The sequence below is a fragment of the Gouania willdenowi genome, chromosome 5, assembly GCF_900634775.1.
Source record: "Gouania willdenowi chromosome 5, fGouWil2.1, whole genome shotgun sequence".
Classification (NCBI taxonomy): domain Eukaryota; kingdom Metazoa; phylum Chordata; class Actinopteri; order Blenniiformes; family Gobiesocidae; genus Gouania; species Gouania willdenowi.
Window position 1 is genome coordinate 31,534,647 of NC_041048.1, and position 22,882 is coordinate 31,557,528.

The 22,882-nt window shown below is 37.7% G+C and overlaps 1 protein-coding gene across 1 annotated transcript in view; it reads right to left on the reverse strand.

The window, feature by feature from the left end:
* Positions 1-22,882, reverse strand: part of cntn6 (contactin 6) — a 203,852-nt gene that overhangs the window by 17,686 nt on the left and 163,284 nt on the right. The window contains exons 16-20 of the mRNA XM_028446614.1: positions 22,043-22,201; positions 18,872-19,021; positions 17,243-17,313; positions 10,598-10,832; positions 8,289-8,404 (exon numbers count right to left, since the gene is read on the reverse strand). Of these exons, the coding sequence (XP_028302415.1) occupies positions 8,289-8,404; positions 10,598-10,832; positions 17,243-17,313; positions 18,872-19,021; positions 22,043-22,201 (731 nt within the window). The remainder of the gene's footprint in view (positions 1-8,288; positions 8,405-10,597; positions 10,833-17,242; positions 17,314-18,871; positions 19,022-22,042; positions 22,202-22,882) is intronic.

Here is a 22,882-nt window from a genome sequence, read left to right on the forward strand (position 1 = left end):
TAAACTTGTTTACACTTAGCGTTGTTTCAGTCTGAGTGCGTCAGGTCTGTTGACACCGTTTCTGAGCGCTTCAGTGGTATTCGCCTGTGGATGCGAAGCAATGCTCTTTGCAACAGGTTTAGTGACTGGGAACATAAACAGAAGTGTGTGATGATCACTCATTATCCTCTCAGCTCGAAACAATAGTTCTCCAATACCCTCAAACAGCTGTGCCAATTAGAGTAATGCATAACAAACTACATCAACTGGAGAGAGACATTTACTTTGAAATCCAGACTTCATCAGAAGGGGTGTGGAATGGAAGTATATATGTATTTATTAAATAGCTGCACATGAGTTGACTGAATTGAAGGACACTAAAATGAGAGACATTGCTACCAATCCTAAAAGTATCTATTGCCCACTTTGAGCCAGGAGATCCCTCTGGGGCTGACTCCCAGTTGAAACAGATTGGTGGAGCGATGCGAGAGCTTTTTAGGCTTTTTGCTCCACAGATGGCTATTCAGCCTCCGGGGGTGAGTGTAAAACTTGTGTCCAACATGAAAACATCCACAGAGTGCGTGTGTTGCCGTAGAACAAACCGCACAGAGGGAAGTTTGTGTTTGTGTAAAACACTGAAAAAGCAAGCAATCAAAATGCAATATGATTTTAAAAAAATTATAAAAAATCGCCAGACAGAGGAGTAATGAGATGATTGTCAACCAAGCTTTGTATAAGTAAAGACGTAGACTGCTTTTGCCCTAATGTGATTAGGTTAAGATTTGTCAAATATATGAAGACAGCTGACTTCATTTTTAAAACTTTATAAACTTAAGATCTTTGACACATTTACAATTAACGTTTTAGGGGATTTCTCATTTTATTTTATCGTGTACTGCCTTATCTTTAAAAAAAACATCTTCCACGGAATTTTAAAGTACTGTATTTAAAGACATTTTGTTCTTATATAAATGCACAAAATATTTTTTTTTCTTTAAAAAGTAGCTCACAAAGTCCATTGTTTGTTTTTTTGATGATATATTGTTTTATCGAAATCTCCATTCATCACTTTTTTTATTCCTACTTTAAATTTGACTACTGTGTTTCCTACAAATGAGAAAAGAAATCCCATTTGAAAAACAATCGCATTCTTGAAGTCTGAAAATAAACACTTTGTAAAGTCAGGATATATAAATATATATATATATAATAATTTAAATATACCCTTTCAGCAGGGCTGTTTGTGAATGTAAATGATGCAACTGATATATGGAACATGCTTTAATAAACGATGCCGTAATGTAACTAAAAAAAAATCAAGAACATTAATATGCAGTGATAACAAAGTCAGTATTTGTTTGATAATGAGACTGACACGATATTCACAAAACTAACTCAAATTTAACACCTTACCAAAACAATCTTGTCTCAGCTCCACAAAAGAGCCCAATGCAGTAAGTCGTGGCTGGACATAGGAGGGTTAGTAGGGTGTGAAACTCAATATTTCCCAGAGGAGGTGCTGGGAAGGAGAAGGTCGAATCTGGAGGAGAGTGAGCACTGTTCCAACAAGGTGAGCACTGTTTAGTTTGCAATGAGTTTCTACTCAACATTTGGGTACTTTGACGACAGCTTTAGAAGGTGATACTGTATCACAGCTCTACAAAGACAAGGTTGCGCTCCGCAAATATATAGCAAGAATTATTATTAGATTACAAAGGTGTACAAAACTTATTTTATGTCACATAACTGAAACCATGACATTTGGGATTGATTGACTTTACACCCTAGTTTGGAAATAGGTATTTTCCTTTGAATACCTTGGTTAAATTATATTTCTAATGGGCTCCTAAGGAAAAAGGGCTTTCTGGCTGTTAAGGTCGGCCAATTTAGAGTGATCCAAATGAAAAAACTAAAATTAGCCATGAGTGTTGGACAAGTGTTGGAGAAAAAGACACCCACTAACTTTCAAAGTTTTATTGGAAACTACTTTTACCAATCCAGGGCCAAACAATAGCTAGGTGAGGGAAAAACCTTGAATGGTCGTCATAATAGTGTCATAATGCTGGTGTACTCTCACTTAACTGCGTCCTCAGTCCAAACCTGGAGAGAAAATTCATTGCCACTCTAGTGGATGAGAGAACAAATTGTGCCATTACTGTGACAAATTGTCTATCTCAAGGGCAGCTTGGACAGATCTAGACTCCAGAGGGAGGGATGTCAAGAGTAGAGGGTTATGATGAGTGGTAGATAATTACGATAAAGGCAAATTGTCTGCTGTAAAGGTTAGGGTTAGCCAATAGCTTGAAAGCAAGAGGAAACATTGTCCTTGTTGCTCATAGGATAGTTCATACGAATGAATAAATAGATCCTAAGGTGATGCAAAAAGTTGATAGTTTGTAAAAGCTTTTTATTAGTAAATCTTAGTATTTGGGGGTTGAATATAGAAAATGTTATATTCATTGAGTTACTTTTTGCAAGTATCTTTACTTCAACCCATTTTATTAAAGGTGAAGATGTAGATGTAGACTGAAGTGCTATAGAGATGGCATTTTGCCCAGCTCTTTGTTGAAATGATCCACCAAAAGTGCATTAGAGAGGCAATTTAGGCTCTAAATTAGAACCAATTATTATATATGTCACACATTCCTGAGAGAGCTTTTTTAAAAAATGTCATTGAGGGAACTTACATAAATATATTGTCAATCAGTGTGTGCGTGTGCGTGTGTGTGACTGGCAATTAGGACACCCAGAGATATGCATCTATAAAAATAGTCAGCTTTAAGGTACCTCCCGCAGCTTAGAGAGGTATTTATCTGTCCCCTAATGGAAAAAAGCTTTTCTCAGGTTCATTGAGAAACCTCCAGAGTGAGCTCAGGCCAATGCTTATTTGGCCAGCTCCTCTGCTACATGAGCAATGCCTAACCAAGAACAGCTGCTTCCAATCTGTGGAGCTCTAAGTCCTCAAAACCAATGGCGACACACATCACTTGGTTTAACCTTGCTTCTGAAAGGTACTATCTAGCTGGGTTTCCATTAAAAGATTTTTGCAAAATAAAAGCGATATTTATAAATGTCGACAAAGTATAACTGTGCTTTGAATGTGTTTCCATTGAACATTGTTTTTGGTTAGGAGCCTCGCAACTCCCGTCAAATCTCATCCCGTGTGACTTCACCACAGGAAGACGAACGCTCCAAACCTCCTTAAAACACTCCATATTCCGTTGTTGTTTCACATCTAATTTGGCAGTAATCATTTTTTAAGTATAATGTCCTGGTCTCCTCTTCTGTCTACACGTACTGCGTCATGTTCAAGCGGCGAGAAGTGGTCATGTGACTAGGTACATCATGTCCTGTGTATATTTGCAAAAAAGGTGTTTCTATAGCGTGTTTGCGACACATTTCAATATCGAAATGTCTGAAATACCTCCTCATCAAAGCGTAAAAACTATTTTGCGATACTTGAGTGTTTTTTTCAAAATTTGGGTGTTTCATCACCAGTTTTTATTACACTATATAGATTTTGCACATTTCCAAGGGTAATTAAAATGCAGCTTCTGATAGAAAAGGCTCTAGCTTGGAAAGACCAGGCATTGTACCATGTTTACAGTCCAGACACACACAGATGCCTGCTACTGCAATGTTGGGTTCAGACACTGGCAACAAAGTTACAGCCTTTCCATCACAAAAAAAAACATGGTGAGCGAGAATAAAGAATTAGACATTACTATCTGTAGCACTTAAGACCTGGGTCAAACTTTTATCTTTCCCAAAGACTTCAAAGAGTGACAAAGTCCTTGGACAAAACCCTCAAAGTGGTGAGACTGTCCCATTTTTTTACATACTTCTTCAGGCAGAAGAGTGGCCCTGGCCCCAGTGGTGATTTTGGTTTGTTTTGTTTTTTGTGCGCTTAGGGCCAGCAATCAAATTCGATGGCAATGTGGAAGGACCACATGAGGTATTCCAGGCCCTCAACCATTAGGAACTCCTTGTAGCAGTGAGTTTGAACCCTTTTTAATGGTGTGATTTATACCCTTTAATCAGAGCTTCATTTGTAAATCACCAGGTCCCAGAACACTGGTCGTGTGTTGTTCCGATAGTAAGAGAGAAAGAAAAATGTCACGGAATAAAACATTTTTTAAAGTGCTGTTTGCTAACTAAATGGGCCAATAATGTCACGTGAACACAAATGACCAATAAACCCAAATGTTTAATTACAGAATGATGAATCAACCTTAAAAAAGCACAAACAATCGCCTGCTACGGAGCGCTTCAGCCTCAATCTGAGGGACAGTTGTCAGCCATGTTTCAGCACCAAGGACAGCGCAAACTTAGCCACTTTCATCACAAAGGACACTAAACTGTCAGAATACAAAAACCCACAAATACAAAATCTTTACATACATTTACACCCACATCATAAGGCCTTAACTCCTCTAATGAATCAGCAGCACAGCATAAATTTGTATCTTTGTATCCTAGCAACTTTTTTACATATTTCTCAGCCAAGGCCCGCCTTGTCTTTCATATGCCAAGACTACCAAGTCATCTTGGCTTTAACCTGAGATAGTTCTGGATTGCTCTCCTCCTGTGTCCAGTCTATTGGAGGCAGGTTCTCCTGCATTAGCATCATCGCTACAGGTGCTGCTAATCGCTACGCTAACTGCTGCCGCTGCTTCGCGATTTCCGCAGAAACAACCTTTACTTCAGGTTCAGCTTCACTTATTGGCTTAAAAAAATTAGCCATTTTCTACCATCTTCCAAGCTGACAAGACACAATTTTTGCGGAAAATCACACTTTAGGCATGGCATGGGCGTGGCCTGACTTTTTCCTCTCTTCCTCACTTGCGCTGAGTTTTTACATTCAATTTTGTGTTTACAATGAAATTTCCAGTGATTTCAACTCAATGAAAGATGCAGCTGCACAAATATAATACTTCAAAACGTTATCAAAACACCTAATTGCAAAAGAGGTGCATGGAAAAAAAATGAGGTGCAGGATTCAACCAAACAAGTCCAGATTTAACTCTGGGAGGTGCCGGATCTTGTTCCGGCACCTTGATACAGTCCCCACAAAAATGTGTGTGTGTGTTAGTCTCTGCAGCTCTTGGCGGCACAGCTGGAACTCATCCTGGTAATGTTGGACTTATTTATGAAGTAAACTTGGCACAGCCAGCAGTCAGTCTTACTGCTTCACCTCCACAGTGAGACTTTTCTTGTGAATCTGCCTGTCCTGTCAAGTATGGTCGGTCAAGAGATTTACTGACCAGACTGTTAATACCAGCGTTCCAATCTGCTCTTCAGCTGTCCACCTAAAGTCTGTGCCTGTCAAGCTGAATAAATGTATGTCCGACTAAGTTTTGCATTTGAGTCTGTCTGTGTGTGACATATCTATTTAGAGTATGTACAAAGACAGGCCCACACAGACATAATACTCAAATAATTAGAAATATATACTTTTTTTTGTTGTTGTTGAAGCAACTACTTGATCTAGATCAGGGGTCTGCAACCTGCAACTCTGGAGCCTAATGTGGCTGTTTGACTCTTTTGCAATGGCTCCCTATAGCTTTAAAAAAACTATTATAACAAAGAGTTATTTTTTTTACAGAAGCTATTAATGATTAATGACAAATAAAATCAAGAAATAACAATTTGTTAACTTAAAAATAAATCACGTTGTCCAATGACTCAGCACCATCTCACTTCATCTCCTGCAACATCTACAGACCATCAACTTTCCTGCACCTGTGACAAACCTTGAGTTTTAAATCCCTGGTAAGATAATTAAAACAACAAAAACACTATTCTGGAACTAAATAGAAATTTGAATTGTGTGGGGACAGATTAATTTAACTGCCAATGTGCAGGTTAAATATGCATGCTTTATGTGTGGGAAGAAATGAGCAATTAGCATGTTTTGAGCAACATGATCATGCGTTATCAAACTTCAAGTTTCTTTTTTTAGCCTTTAAAATACATGACTAAAAAAAAATCTTCTTTATTATAACATTGTGTTCATGTAAACTAATATGTTTAAGAATTTGAAGATGCAAGATACTGTTTTATTTCTTGATGTTAATTTATTTCATTTTATTTTAAACACTTTTTAAGGTGCCATTTACATGATCAATATAAATCAAATCAAATTCAATCAAGCATTATTCTATATCATTTTAACTATATATAATTTAATACACTGTATTGTCATCATTGAGGAGGTATTTTTTGGCTCCGGGAGGACTTTAATCCAGGTGAGATGAGGCAAAATGGCTCATGGAGTAAAGGTTGCAGACCCCTGATCTATACAGTATTACCACATGGTACCGGTAATAAGGAAGGAAATGAAGGAAGCAAGTAAGGTCACTCGTGAATGAATAGAGTAAATGGATAGGTTTGTCATGTACTGAACATAAGGTATTGTCTGGTTTATACCAGATATGGTTAAATGAACATGGTTACAAATTGGCTATGACCGGCTCATGAAATGAGTATATGTGTGCACAAAATACTAATCTTCAAAATCCCTTCTAGAGCAGCCAGGAGATGATTAAACATGCCTGTTCTTGAGACAAGTTTGCTGCTCAGAAGAGTCGTTGACTGTGACCCAACCAAATGGTTCTGGTTGCTGCAGTGGGGCCACCACTGAAGCAACCTGTTTTGAGGAAATGTGTGGTTTGTTGTATTACTGTATACTCGCCCTGTTTATTATTTCTATGTCTACTTTTGACTTCACTTACTATTTTACTGGATACTTTATTGTAAAAAGCTAAGTTCTTCTACATTGACCCAATAACACAACATGTACTCAGAATTGTCTACAACATCAAAATTGTGCTTCATAAATCACACCACTAGGGATTAAGCTGCAGTATCAGGGGTTAAGCCGAAGGTGTAGTTCTTATCCTTGGTTTTCACACTAAATTCCCAGTTGAGTGTTTGTTGTGGTGGAAAGTGATGTGGTGCGTTTACACCTTTTTTTTCCTGCTGATTTTTAATAGCAGACAGCCTTGGACACACAGCTGTTAAAACACCTCTACATTGTCCTGATGGGAAAAAAAAAAACCCTGGTTGCTGCAGCACATTCACTATCTTTCAGTCAGAAGAAGTTATGTTTTCAACATCAGCTGTTATATTTAATCCTTGAGCAAGTTATTGGAGTTTCAGCAGAGGACTCCTTATCAGATAACTTCTTCTTTTCCTTTTGGCAGTTTTTTTCCATCAGGGGTAGCCACTGTGAATCTTCTGCCTCCATCCAACCCTATCCTCTGCATCCTCTCCTCTCACACCAACTGACTTCATGTCCTCTCTCACTACATCCATTAATCTCCTATTTGGTCTTCTTTTAGGTCTCCTGCCTGGCAGTTCTAACCTCAGCATCTATCTGCCAATATATTCACTATTCCTCCTCTGTACATGTCCAAACCATCTCAGCCTGGCCTCTCTGACTTTATCTCTCAACCTTGGGGTCAGGATGCTTTTATGAAACCATGAAGCCATTTTTTGCTTATTTGTACTCTTTTTCTGCAACTACACCAAACTTTCCATATTTTAACCTATTTTCATCACTTTTTCTTGCAATATTTTTGCTAATTTGAATGCATTTTTGTGACACTACTCCCATTTTTGACATTTCTCCATCAAATTTCAATGCCTTTTCTGCACAATTTTTCCAATTTCAAGACATTTTGAGTACTTGTAAACCCTTTCCATCACAATTATTGACCCATTATTGTCACTTTTAACCTCTTTTCACCATATTCACAATCACAATTTTACCACATTCATAATTTGTCATGCCCATTATTTGCCAATTTAAACTAATTGTTTCTACTAATTGTTCTAATAGTGACACTGACCCATTTTTTTTTTACACTTTTTCTCTCACCACCTTTTCCACCATTTTTTCCTCACTTTTAACCCATTTTATTTCTGATTAAAACAAAGATTTGCATCTTTAAATGACTATATACTATGGCCCAAATAATAATAAACTTCCTGGATAACAGTGGATGTTATTCAGGTGAATAAATAAACGTGGTTATCACAGATTCATAGAACAATGGACCATCATTTTACTGACTCACAAAAATATCTCCCCTTTATTCCCCTTTTCATGGATGGTCCTGTCTCCACATGACTGTTCATCAATGTTCATGTCTGTGTTCAACCACCTTAAGGGACACTGGGGGTCCCCGGTCTCTGAAACCTTTATTTTGGGGGTCGTGAGCTGAAAAGGTTGAGAACCACTGGTCTAAACCATACAATATGACTGGTCTCACTTGTTATCAGATTACAATTTCAAAAACACGAACCTCATATGCAATGATTTTTCCACTGCTGGACCTCAGGGGTAACGGGTCCCAGTACACCACCATCTCAGAGGCTGACACAACATGGGCTCGTACTCTGGATGGAGCTTCAGATGGCTCTGTGCAGAAAAAGAAAAAAATATAAAAAAACAAATAAGTATGAAATAGTATGTCACTAATTTAAATACAAATTATAAAAAGTAGGAAAACATTTTTTAATATTAATTAGTATAATGCTGTTGTCATCCAAACTTAAGGTGTGTTCAGTGGGCAAAAAGTAGACTTTGGCCCCCGGGAGGGTTTTAAGAAAAGTAAAAATTACAATGAAAAAAAAAATGAATCACCATAAAATGTTGGTCTAGATGTGGCCCTTAAAATGTAAATATTTCACTAAACTCCTTGATCAATGCAGGGGTCTCAAGTTCTCTGTGCTCACCATCACATTGTTTGTAAGATCTGTATTTTTCTTCTGAATCGCTGCAATTACTTGCAAATAATTCCACTACATCTCACAAATGACTCACAAATACAAATCTTTCAGAAAACTGAAATTCAAGGAATTTCAGTTCAACCAGGAGTTACTGATATCTGTGATTGCATGTTTTACGCAGGATATTGAAAGTGAATAACACACATTGTTTACATGTGAAAGTCCAAACTCAGGTGCAAAAACTTTCCCCAAAACCAACATTTAATTTTGTTAAAAGCCACTTTAATTAAATATATTACCTGTTTTATGTAAATGAATAAAGTTTTTATTGTTTATCAGCCATCCTCTTTTATGAAAACAGATCACGGGTATAAAGTTGTCACATTTTGTCTTAACATATTATACAAAAACTGTTTTTAAAAGTTTTTTTCCCTATTTATTCAGTCTGGCTTTTATGTAGCGCTTTAGTGCTGAGTCAATTCTTAACCTTTAACAGAATATTTGATACATTTCAGTCAGGCTTTTGTTCTCATCACAGCACAGAAACGGCTCTTATTAAAGAGGCAAATGACATAAGGTTGAACACTGATTCAGGAAAAGTATCCGTTCTCATTCTTTTAGACCTAAGTGCTGCATTTGACACTGTGGACCACACAATTTTGTTGCACAGATTGCAAACGTGGGTTGGACTAAATTGAAAGGTTTAAGTCCTACTTGGAGGAGCAAAGTTATTTTGTAAGTAGGGATGTCCCGATACAATATTTTCATTTCCAATATGATACCAATATTGCAGCCTTGCGTATCGGCCGATACCGATATTGATTCAATATTAGCATGAATCATACTTTTTTTTTGCTTTGATAAAAAAAAAAGTAATTTCTTATTTTGTAGTGTGGAATGTTAGAAAAGGCTTGAGAACAATAGTCAGCAACAGTAGGTATGAGAAAAACTGACCCATTTATTATTAAACAATTGGTTACATAATTTTTAACCTTCAACATATTATCTACAGTATTCTACAATTGAATGAAAAAAATAAAAAATGAATTGGGAAAAAATAAAATAAATAAATAAAATATCGGTATATCCGGAAATTTCAATCCGATATCCGATATTCGTTTTCAGGCTAATATTGGACCGATATCCGATATTGGACCGGGACACCCCTATTTGTAAGCATTGGAAACTTGTCCTGTGGGGTTCCTCAGGGCTCTGTTCTTGGACCCCTTCTGTTTAGGACAAATTCTACAGACCCAGATGACTATGGTGTCATTGAGATGTTGTGTGACTGCTTAGAAAAAGTAAACTGCTGGATGAGTGAAAAATTCCTTCAACTAAATCATGATAAGATGAAGGTGATTGTCTTTGGTAACAAGGAAAAGAGGACTGCTGTCAGCGTGTACCTTGAGTCTCGATCTTTAAAAGCTAAAGACCAAGTCAGAAACCTTGGTGTTCTGAATGACTCAGATCTTATTGATTTTTAAGCTGTCAAATGTTTTCTGTTGAACTTTTTGATTGTGTAAAGCACATTGAGTTGCATTGTGTATACAAATACATTTGTATTTGCCTTGCCATTTTTATAATTTGTAGGGTTCTTTTTTGTTTTATGCTAATTTTAATGCTTTATATTTTGAAAATGGTTCCCTTCACTGCTTTGTTTTAATTTCTGACTTTTTCTTATTGTCTTATCATCTTTTTAATTACTTTGGTGCGCATTAGTCTAAAGCTTTTTATAATTTATAAGTTTTGCCAATCACATAAGCACTTTTACGTAAAGCACTTTGATCCACAATTAAATTGATTGATTCTCTCGCTCTCATTTTTTCTGTTAGGAGGGGAGACCCTGTTATATGGAACCGACACAAGCATGCAGCCCCCTCACCTTCCTCTGCAGAGAACACTGTAACCACACTGCTGAAAGGTCCTTCACCCACACTGTTGTAGACTCCAACTGTCACTTCAAACTGGGACAGGGCTACCATGCTGTCATTCCTGTAAACATATCTGGATGCATCAGGTGCTGCCAACACTGTCTGGATCCAGGTGCTGCTGCCAAGTGGGCGGAAAGCCACGACATATCCAAAGTCCTCCCCGCTCTGCTGTTCCTCTGGAACCGGCTGAGGAAAGGAGAGAAAAGTTACACCTCTCACCCAAAAAGATGTCAGTGCGAAAAAAAAAAGGCAGGAAAGGAAGTGGAACCACATCCTAAGCAGTGTTGGTACTTTAAAAAAAGTAACTAAGTTACTTTCTTGGAGGAGTACTTCCGTGTGCCACAAAAAAATTATAATGTGTGCATTTTTTATAGTTTTATTAAAACAAATTAAATAAAGGTAAACTCCAAAGAAGTTGTTCAAAACTGTCTCAATTGACAGAACATGAACATGAAAGTAAATTATTTATTCAGCCAGGACAATTATATTAAGGAAATTAAGTGTGCAAGGCTTCCATATATTTTTTTAGATTTATTCATTTCAAGCTAGGCAATAAAACAAACTAAAACGTGGCTAAAAAAAAAATATATATATATATATATATATATATATATATATATATATATATATATATATATATATATATATTCAGGGCAAATCAAGTATATAAAATAAAGGTAAAATTAATAAATGTTGTTAAAAAATGATCAAGGATTTTGTTATGCCTCTAGGAATCGTTTGATTTAATTTTTACAGCTCAAAGCCTGGTAAATGGCATGGGTAATATTCGAGTGACACAGGCAAAGGAACAGGAAGAGGGAGGGTGGGGAACGGAGCTATAGAAGGAGTTTGTTTTTAGCATCGGGAAGCTAGGACGACAAAAGTGAGGATAACGGCATAATGAAAAGAGTGAAAATAGACATCAAGGTGAACACGTGCTTTTACAGAAAAACAGCCCTTACATTCCACAACAGCAAATAACAATGTCTCATTCTCACTCAAACAGCACCCGGTCCAACAGCAGCCACCAACCAGACACAAAGCACCGCATATTAATGATTTTAGGAGTTACTGTAGCTAATTCTAACATAACGTTAGGCACATTAACAAGCTTCTGTTAGTTATGATTACTGTTGTTGATGGGAAGTTGTGACATTTCTGCCCAGCAATGCCAGTCGCCATATTCTTTGGGGGTAAATTAACGTTAACAATGTATTCACTCCAAGGTTTTCACCATGCCGAAGAGCAGTTGTGTGTTCGGCTGTTCGTCCAATGTAAAAAATAATACAGTTGTACATTTTTAAATCATCCCCCCCCCAAAAAAAAACAAAAACAAAAAAAACGCTAACTTTCCTTCATAGGACTGATGCATAAAAACTGGTCTCCAAATACGTCCCATTACTACGTGTGCTCTCTACATTTCATAACCGGTAAGCATGGGCGGCCAACAGAGTAGCCCAGGGTGGCACGTGCCTCCCCTAAAAACTGATTGGCCACCCTAAGTGCCACCCCATCCAAATTCACAAAAGGCAAATTAAATTGTAGTGTGTATTTTTTTTTTTTTTTTTTTGAAACAGTTGTAAATCTACAACCTTAACTAATATATACATTTTTGGCAGGATAAAAAAATTCATACTTTTAAAACAAGTAGTCATGAGATTTAAACCATTACACTGGGTAGGAACTGTTATTCTTAGAGTGGTGCAACTCACATGGGATCTAATATTTTCAAATTTCCTATTTTTTCACTTTCCTTATAGCTGTGGTTGTGGCAATAGTTTTACATATTTAAACTTTAAACATGTATAAGACATTGTGTTTGTTCTTTTTGGTAAACATTTATTTGGTATGTAAGTTGTTGCAATGAGCAGCTGGTAATTTTTCTTCCTTAGATGTGTAACATGTTTTGTTGCTTGAACATATAAGGAAAATGTCAATGTTGCAAATAATTATATCATTTAGGGTAAACAGTCTTATTAACTGTAATTTTAAGTGGTTGTTTTATTACTTGAAATTCACTGTGCCACCATAATCCGAGTCTCTGCCCCTGTGGTGCCCCCTAACCCAAATTTCCTAGACCCGCCCCTGCCGGTAAGTGAGCAGTTAGGATCTGAAATGAGGATTTTAGGGGCTTTGGATTTAAATCTAAATGGCATAATGTTGTATTTATATTCGTTGTAGATCCTTTATGAAGTACACTGTGATTAATAGTGGGTGAGGATTTAGGATTTCAGGGTTTTTACCGTGCGGGTTACTCAAGGGGTTCATTGATTAGGTAATTGTAAAGATCTGTGTAGGCAAAATTGGGCATATGTTTTGGATTGTTCATCCAAGTGTTCGCTGGGACTTTATATGCACACTCAGATATCCCTAGCACTGATAACATAGCCTTATATTGTCCAGAGGCCTCTTCTGGTCGTGTTTCTTGATAGCTGTATGCCATAGCTGGATATAAATCACTCCTGTATTGAAATAAAGATGTTTTTGTCATCAGACAAAGAGCAGGCAGACGAGGTGTTTCTCCTCAGTTCAAAATGGCGCCCGTTTATTTAATAATGGTACCTTCATCTGTGACGTGAACCAGACTTAGAAGTCTATGTAACCAACCAAGAATTTAGACAAAAACTGTAATTTAAGTACAAGTATTTCCATTATAACGTGTTACACTATACATTACTCAAGATTGTAATCTCATTACAGTAATGCTCAGTGACGTGCCGTGACCACTAGGGTTGGGTAGGCACGCTGCAAATCGACAATTTCATATGTTTCTGCTGTCAAGTGTTAATTCAATTCAATTCAACTTTATTTGTATAAAGCATTTTACAATAAAGTCATCTCAATGCGCTTATCAAAATATAAAATTCATAATAAGAAAGAAAAAAACCCAACAGGATCAACATGAACAAGTATTTAGCCATCTAACAAAATCAACATCGTAAAACACCATTAAAGAAACATAAACAATTATTCAATATAGCCTCCATACTCTCCCAACAAGATATATCTCATGACACGGCAGCGTATTCATTGTTTGTGTTGGAAACACAGAAACATGGAGAAAATGACAACAACAATAAACAGCCTCATTGAGGAGCATCCACAAAGTCAATCCTTCCTTTTGTACCATTCACTGTAGAAAATAGGAACAATTTTCTGACCTTACCTTTGCTGAAGCTCTGGTAACTCAGGTGTTGGTCTCCCATCTTTTAAAAGCTGTCGTTTTTCCTCAAAAAAAAGTTTCTCTATCATCTCTAGCGCTGTCATCCTGACTGTAGTGTTATCCCGCCCACGAGCTAGAGAACGTAGCAGCAGCGGTCACATGGGATCAATTCACTAATGCACTCTGAACTTAGGTATAGCATTTAGCATAGCGCGGTTACATCCAAAGGCAGCGTAGAGAGATGCTTTTGGACATAATGGTTGTCATCTTGGGGAACTGACTGCGCATGCGCAAACACATAAAAACACCCTATGGGAACAGAGGCAGAGCAGCAACGTGCTTTTGGGGAGGAGGCGTGGCCTCCTTCTGCCTTACAGCGGAGTGAGACGGCAGCCGTTCCAGGAAATAACGCTGTTTAGTCATTTGGGCTATGAAACGCACAAAATGCGGACACTTTCAAACTTATAGGTACTGTCGGCTATTGGAAATGGAAAAATAAATAATTTATAATTATATTATAATTAAAAAAAATAATCAAAATATCAATTCCCCCCTGGCTAGGCCCTGTCTACCTTGCCTACCCTGACTGCACATCACTGGTAATGCTTAACATTAGAAGTCCCAGGGATTTCTATATCCCCCCAGAAGTCCCAGAGCAGGGTCAAATGAACTCTAGGACCAAACTGACGACTCTGATGGCTACAATTTGCATCTATTCATTTGTAAATGAATCACCTGAGAAATCAGCAGGGGGGAGAGCCTGACTCTAACAATGGAAGTCTGGAATGTTAGGGGGAAGTGCCCTGGAAGCTAAAGTCACAATGCCCCGTTTATTAACTCGTTCTGCTTGATGCTGGGGGAGAACAAACACAGACTACAAACATTGAAAGAAACAGAGTCACCTCTTCCAACACACCTGATTCAAATGATTATCAGGCTTCTGCAGAGCTGGATGATCATTTGAATAAGGTGTGCTGATTAGTGGCCCTCGAGGACCGGAATTGGACACCCCTGGAATACCCTGTTGTCATGCAGCCTTTTGTGCTGTGGGGAATAAATAGCTGGCTGCTTCCACCTGCTGACACTCCACACTTATTCTACTCAAAATGCAGAGAAGATTTACCACTCAAGAAGCGTTGGAATTGATCCTGAACAATGCAAACCCTTGTGACTCAGATGGGGAGGACATAAACCTTCAGCCAAATTCGGATTCGGACTCTGAGCTGTCTTCAGGTTAGATTTCCCAAACATCCTATTTTCATTTCCTGACTTTATTTTTATTTAAAACCGAAGAAAAGAATAATTTGAATTTGTTCACATTGCAGATGACGAGACTGCTCCTCATCTGGAAAAGAGAGCTCGGTTGGAGAGTGAGCCCACAGAGACGGCGAAAGAGGGCACAGTGTGGCATGAAGAACATGTGGGTACAATTCTCCGTTTCACTCCAATGGAACCGTACGCTGCAGATGGAGAGCCAACAGCAAAGGCCAGAAGAAGAATCAGGAGTCGCCTTCAGAGCTTCCTCTGTTTCATTACTATTGGCATGCTCCGTCCCATTCAAGAATGGACTATTCAGCATGCACGGCAAACGGAGCAGACGGACTGGTTCATGATCCTCCATGAACTAATGGCATTTATTTCTGTTATTATTTTGAGGGGGGTGACCAAGGTTCCTTCTCTGCGTGACAGCTGGTCAGCATGCCTGGGAAACCCACTTATCACTGGAATTATGTCACGAAACCGTTTCCAAGACATCATGCGTCACCTACGATTTGATGACATGTTTACGCGCAGTGAGCGAGTGCAGACAGATAAGTTTGCTGCAATTTCGGATATGTGGGGATCGTTTGTTACCAACTGCATCACATGCTACAACCCTGGTCGACACATCACAATTGATGAACAGCTTTTCCCATCGAAGACTCGCTGCTGTTTTCTGCAGTACATTGCAACAAAACCCGACAAATTTGGCATAAAGTTTTGGGTGGCTTGTGATTTGAAAACAAAGTACATCTGCAATGTCCTCCCATATCTTGGAAAGGACCCCAGTCGTCCCAGTGAGGAGAGACTTTCTGAGAGTGTGGTGATGAAGCTGATGGAACCATTTATGGACAAAGGCAGGACGGTCACCACGGACAATTTCTTTACATCACTGACACTTGCACGACGACTGCTCAGCCGGAAAACCACCATCCTCGGGACAGTCAACAAGATTCGCCGGGAAATTCCTCAGTCAACTAGAAAGATGGACCGCAAGGAATTCACCACTCAGGTATGTTGTTGGTCTTTTTTATTCCATCAACACCTCTGAGTGTGTCATTGTGTTTAAAACCGCTATAATAACAACAATTTCTTCTTTTTTAGGTGTTTTCCACCACTGGTGCCACGCTGACGGTGTATGCGCCCAAACGAAAAAAGACCGTCTACATTCTCAGCAGCATGCACAGCGTGGTTGAGACTGAGGAAACCATCAAAAGGAAGCCAAACACCATCACCCAATACAACACCACAAAGTGCGGAGTGGATGTGATGGACCAGATGGTGCGGGAGTACAGTGTGCGCACAGGAACACGGCGATGGCCAGTCGCCGTGTTCTACAACATGATCGACATGGCGGCACTCAATGCACATCTGCTTTATCAAGCATGCACCGGGGTGCAGGAGAGACGGGTGGACTTCCTGGTTCAGCTAGCAAGAGAGTTGGCTAACTCTCATGTGAGTGAAAAGAAGGCACTCAAAGAGCAACTGCGCCAACAACAACCGCCTACACCTGGCCCTGGGAAAAGGGCTAAGTGTCAGATCAACCATTGCTGCAAGAGCAATCGCGCAACTGTGCGATGTGTTCATTGCCACAAATACACATGTGGCAAATGTAGGAGAGAGATACCGTGGCAGTGCCAAGTATGTCACGAGTCTCAATAAGAGGATGAAGGAGATTCTTCTAAATATGTGCACAGTTGCTTTGTTATTATCATTATTTTTATTTATTTTGTTTTTTGTTTTTTTTTACACAAATAAAAACCATTGAAAACAAATCACAGTTGTTCTTTTGCACATTTCTCACACCAAACTGTCATTAAAAATAAATAATTTTTGTGTTCTCTTTGGGTCAAATGACACCTCTCTGGGTTTTATAGGTAAAAAGTTCATTTGACACCTCTGTGGGACTTCTAGTGTTAATGCTGATCCCAAGAGTCTAAAGTTCAGAATTTACAGATGAGACTCTAAACCCGCTCAGTGTCTGTATTTGGATTGACACAACAGGATGCTCAGCAGGCAGCAAATCATGACAACGCTTAGCTTTAATTAAAAGCTATTCTGCTGAAACCCGACCATTGGAAACACAGTAACTCTTGCCAGAACTGCATCTTCATCAAAAAAGACTATACTGTGACCTGGTGGATGCTTACTCAAACACACATGATCCTCTTACCTCCCACATAATGACAAGTTCCCCACGAGCTCCCCCGCCTCCGCTCACATTAACCGGTGCAACCTTGGGAGCTAAAAACACACAAAGAAGAGTTATTCACTCACAACTTTTAAGCATCATTTCCCACCGGTGCAGTAACTATGTGTTTTTAAACCCAATGGCTTTGAAATGAAGTCATCATAGTCACTATAAAGAGCTTTTCATTTTCACAAAAATGGGGTTCATCAGACATAAGGGGAGTAAGATTTCTGTTGACATTAGCATTACCACTGTGGTTATTAGCTGAGCGCTGTGTCGGCCCCCTGTGTGAGACACTACAGGAAACTTGTTCTGTCAGGATCCAGCCAGCGGGATGAAATTACTCAGCTCCCAGCTTTAAACAGAGACACTATCAAACATGTTGAGCTTGAGTTATTTAGTGTGGTTTTTTTTTTTAGACCAGGAGTTCTCAACCTTGGGGTTGGGACCCCATTTGGGTTCACGAGACACTGGGAGGGGGTCGCCAGATGCCTTCAAGAAACTAACAATTTGAGCCCATTTTACTTATTTTACCATTTTTCTGCAACTACACCAAACTTGCCATATTTTAATCTATTTTCATCACTTTTTCTTGCCATATTTGTGCTCCTTCTTAACACATAAACCCTTTCCACCACTTGTTCCCACCTAATGTCACATATGTTGACCCATTATTGTCACTTTTAATGTCTTTTCACCATATTTCATACTTACTTTTTTGCCATTTAATCACAATTTGTCATGCTCATTATTTGCCAGTTTAAACTAATTTTTCCAATATTGACACTTTAAACCCATTTTTTTTTTTACTTTTTCCGTATGCTTTTTCCCACTTAAATTTGCAACTTTTAACCAATTTCTCTGATTTTTAAAATGCCATTTCACCACATTTTCCACCATGCTTGGTCACTTTTAACCCATTTTATTTCTGATTAAAACAAGGATTTACATCTTTAAGATGACTATATACTATGGCTCAAATAATAATAAACTTCCTGGATAACAGTGGATATTATTCAGATAAATAAATAAATGTTGTTCTCACAGATTCATAGAACAATGGACCATTATTTTGCTGACTTTATGGAAGGGCCCCAAACATTTCTCCCCTTTATTCCTCCTTATAGATGACTGTTCTTCATTGTTCATGTCTGTGTTCAACCACTCTTTCCATCTTTAACATTATCTCATGTTTTTCCATATCTGAAAACTATAATGTGAGGAACAGATTCTGTCACTTCGTAGGAAAGTGCTGATCACGTGTGACAGTCCAAAAGCACTGTATGCAGAATCAAGTAGAATCTCTAAAAAGGCTGAGTGTGTCCTTTGTCTCTGTGTTGGCCATGTGATAAATCGTCTTTGTAGCCAGTCGTCTATTCTAACTAAGCTAGAATTATTGTCCCAGAGAGATAATAAGTTTTTTTTTTTTTTTTTAATTCAACTCATTGTAAAATAAAGCAATTAAAGATCTGATACAAAGACAAACAACACATTTGAATTGAATCACATGGGGCACTGATACAAAGTAAAACTAATCAAACAGTTAAATTATGTTTTCCGAGTGGAACCAATTCATTCACTCTGAAGAGAAACAACAAATCAAGAGGATACCTGCGGCTTTGGTTCGAGTTTGTTTGGACGGCGTGCTGGGTTCTCCAACACCAACACTGTTGATTGCCACCACCCTGAATTCATAATCCACCCAGGGGTTCAAATCCACCACTGTTGCATACATCATCTGTCCAGGCACAGAATCAGGAACTAGGATTAAAGAATTTAGAATTGATATATGTTTTGGGGTCTTTCATATTTACTTTCACTCAGTAACATTTTACAATTTGCCTTGACAACTAATGAGAGAAACAGTCAACATTTTATCAAACTCATTTTTTGTCCCCACTTTGTTCTTGAACTGTTGTGATTGCTAAGGCACATCGGGGTCTCCCAAAGCAATTTGAAATCAAACAGCTGTCAAAAAGATGGTTTGGCAAAGCTCAATGTCTTTTTTCTCGACAAAACACTTCCCATGAAGCATGGTTGGAATTATAATAACAAACGTTCCATTATCTGACTGATAAACATTATGTGACGATAATACACAGCTTTTGAATGCAGATATTCAAAGAAAATATTAGTGATGAACAAAAGTTTTGTTGTGTAGATGCTTAAAATATAATCTGAGTACATACACATTCAAACTAAGGCATAATGTCCCATCATTGATTAATCACACATAACAACATTCATCTGTGACTGATTCTTTACATGTTCAGTAATAAAACAGAATATGAACTAGAATATATTAATTTCCTCAAGAAAATGCGAGTTAAGATGCAGGTGCTGGCCTGCGTCATTAAACACTTCTTTAGCCTAGCATTAGCATTAACCTAGCATTATCACTAGCTAGCGTTAACATCTGCATTAGCTAGTGTTAACATTAACATTAGCTTGCATTTACCTAGCATTAACATTAGCTAACATTGGCATTAGCCTAACATTAACTATAGTCAGCATTAGCATTAACTAAGCATTAACCTATCATTAGCTAGTGTTAGCATTAGCTAGCATTGGCCAAGCATTAGCGAACATTTACAATAACCTAGGATTAACATTGGCATTGGCCTAGCATTAGCATTGGCATTAGCCGAGCATTAGTATTAGCCCAGCATTAGCATTTAGGAGCGTTAGAATTAACTTAGCATTTTCCTGCATTAGCACTAGCCTCGTATCAGCCTAGCCAATAAACTAATAAAATAATGCATAAGATATGGTGACACTTTTTGAAATACATTGAAGGATTTGAAACAATTTAAATAAAGTTTTAAAAAAAATGATTCATTACAATGTGTTTGCAAAAATTTTAAGATAAAAACTGAAGTTGTCCACTCTAAAAATTAGATTGGAGCTGAAAAAAAGTCAATGCAGTTGGAAAAAAAATGTAATAAGTCAAAAAGTTTAAAAGTTACAAATTCTAAAAGTACAAGCATAAATCTCGGGAACTTAGGGTTAGAACGATTTGATAGCTTATTTGTCAAGATTGGGTAAACGATGTAGGAAAAGACAATGCTGACGGAAGAAAAGAACAGTCAGTTATTAGTGAGGATGTGTCCTGCATCCTCACTAATAAATTACATTAGCTGCAATTTGCAAAGCTGTTAATGTAACAATAAATGTTTTTAAAAGCAGGTCTCGTCTGACAAAAAAATGCATTTATTTCATTTTTTGAAAAACATACAAATTCATTAGAAGTTCCAAATATATTTATTTATTCTATATTAAGAATACTACTTGTTGATGAAATATGTTGCCTATTTTTCACTGTGGTGTGTGTATCAGCTTGGTTGGGGAAGGAAACGCAATGGAGACTAATACTGGTATAATCAGACACACCGGTGGCAGCTTGGCTAATTATTCTGCTTCTTATCTGCAGTGACCACTGGAGCTTTCTTAGCAGCTCTGAGCCAAAAACAACAACCACACAGGTCTGCAGGAGTCAATAGTGCAACCACAAAAGATTAAGTTTGTTTATGTTTGAGAGACATTTTGAGGCACTGCGGTGTAATTTTAAACCTACCAAAACATGATGAGAACAAGGTTTGGTTCGGGAGTCGTTTTATTGCTCCAGCTCAAATTCAACAATAAAGTATCACAAAAATTGACATTTGTTGTCTGCATTAAAAACGTAAAGAAACAATTTCTAATCACACTCATTTCTCAGCAACCCTTCATTCTTTGGTTATTCCATTTTAAAACCATTCCAAATAACAAATAAATGGTGTGGTTATTTTGTTTAACTGACTTAAAACCAAAACAGAAATACAGAATAATATTTTTTTTTTAAAAAAACAGAAGAGCAGCACTTTTATGTTTTAAAAGTAAATATTTTCTGTTTGTTTGACAATTGGATATTTACGGGGAAACTAAGATGAGAGCTTCATGTTTTAATCTCACCACACAAAGGGGATCCGTATACGAGGGAGGACTTTTCCTCCCAGACAAAAAAGGAGTGATGGATAAGTCACATTACTGATGAACTGGTGAATAGAAATGTTATTAATACATGAATAAATAAATAAAAAATGTAAAACAAGCACATGATATGTGATTAAAGGAACCAGAGGTGGTATCATGAATTTACTGGTGCTCCTTATTTCTTGTGATCAACTTCCATGTGTGTTGACGGCTGCCGTTAGTGGCTATCGGTATTATAACGTGCAAAATAAATATTTTTACTGCCTTCAAAAAAGTTGTAATTGTTTTTGCAAAAGTGTCAAATGTGTCAAAAAATTTCTAACATCTATTTTTCCTCACACCAGACTCGTATGTAGTCAGTCAGTCACCAGTTTTGTTGAATACCATTTGGACCATAACACTGTTCAGTAAAGTTGGCACAATATTCACAGATTCAGACTTCCAGCATCAACAACTCTTTAATCATTGACACACAAACACAACAGAATAAGTCTGGCCTCGTCTGTGGGTCCCCTCTGTGTGGTGAGCTTAAAAACAGGAAGCTCCCATCCTAGTTTCCCCGTAAATATCCAAATATCACACAAACAGAATATTTTTTTATTTTAAAACAGAAAAATGCTTGGCTGGTTCTGGATTTTTCTGTATTTCTATTTTGGGTTTAAGTCAGTAAAACAAAATAAACACACCATTTATTTGTTATTTTGATTTGGGTTTAAAACAAAATAACCAAAGAACGAAGGGTACACGGATTCTTAGCAAGGGTACATCTTAATTCTTTATCAAATCACTGGACGGTGTTGCATTTCTTACCTGTTCTCAAAGTCTGCCAGCCAATAGAGAAGAGTGTCCGAGCCTGTACCATATACCTCATAACAGGGCTGTGATTGTCAGCTCCAGCACTCCAGGACAAGTGTACTGAGGTGTCTGTAACGTCAGATACCACCAGGCCCCCAGGGGCCCCTGGAGGTCCTGCAGCACAGGAGAAATAGTACAGCTACAGTAAACCTTGATGAATGACATAAGCCAACACACAATGTCATTAACTCAAGTTGATTGGATATCTTTGGGCTCAACTTTTGGTTTATCAGAATCAGAATCAGAATCAGAAAAGTTTATTTTGCCAAGTACAGTTTTTAAAAAACAGCACAGGGAATTTGACTCGGTAGTCGATACGCAGGAAAGAAAAAAATTAAACACAAGCCAGTAACAGTAATAATAATAATGATTGGTATAAATTATAAATAAAGGATAGATAGAGGATCAGGATAAAGGATAAATTATTTCTTTTTTTAATTATATCTTTTATTTTTTCTGAAGATAAAAAATAAAGAATTAAAATATATAAAAATATAAATATATAAACATATATACAGTGCTGCAGGTAATATAATTATACAGTAATAACATCATGTATGAGAAACTAGACTGGCAACAGAAAACACACAAACCGCCTAAAAAGTCAGTGCCTGTGGCATTAGGAGGCAGTTTAAGATGGGAAGCGGCCATTACAAAAGCACCGTTATTCATTCAAACAAAATTTGGGCTTGGAGCAAATTGCTTAAAATTTGCGTAAGGTTTTCTTTGTAAATGAGCAAAACAAAGGGATGGAAAAAGCATTAGCATTGTTGAAAATGAAATCACATCAAAAGA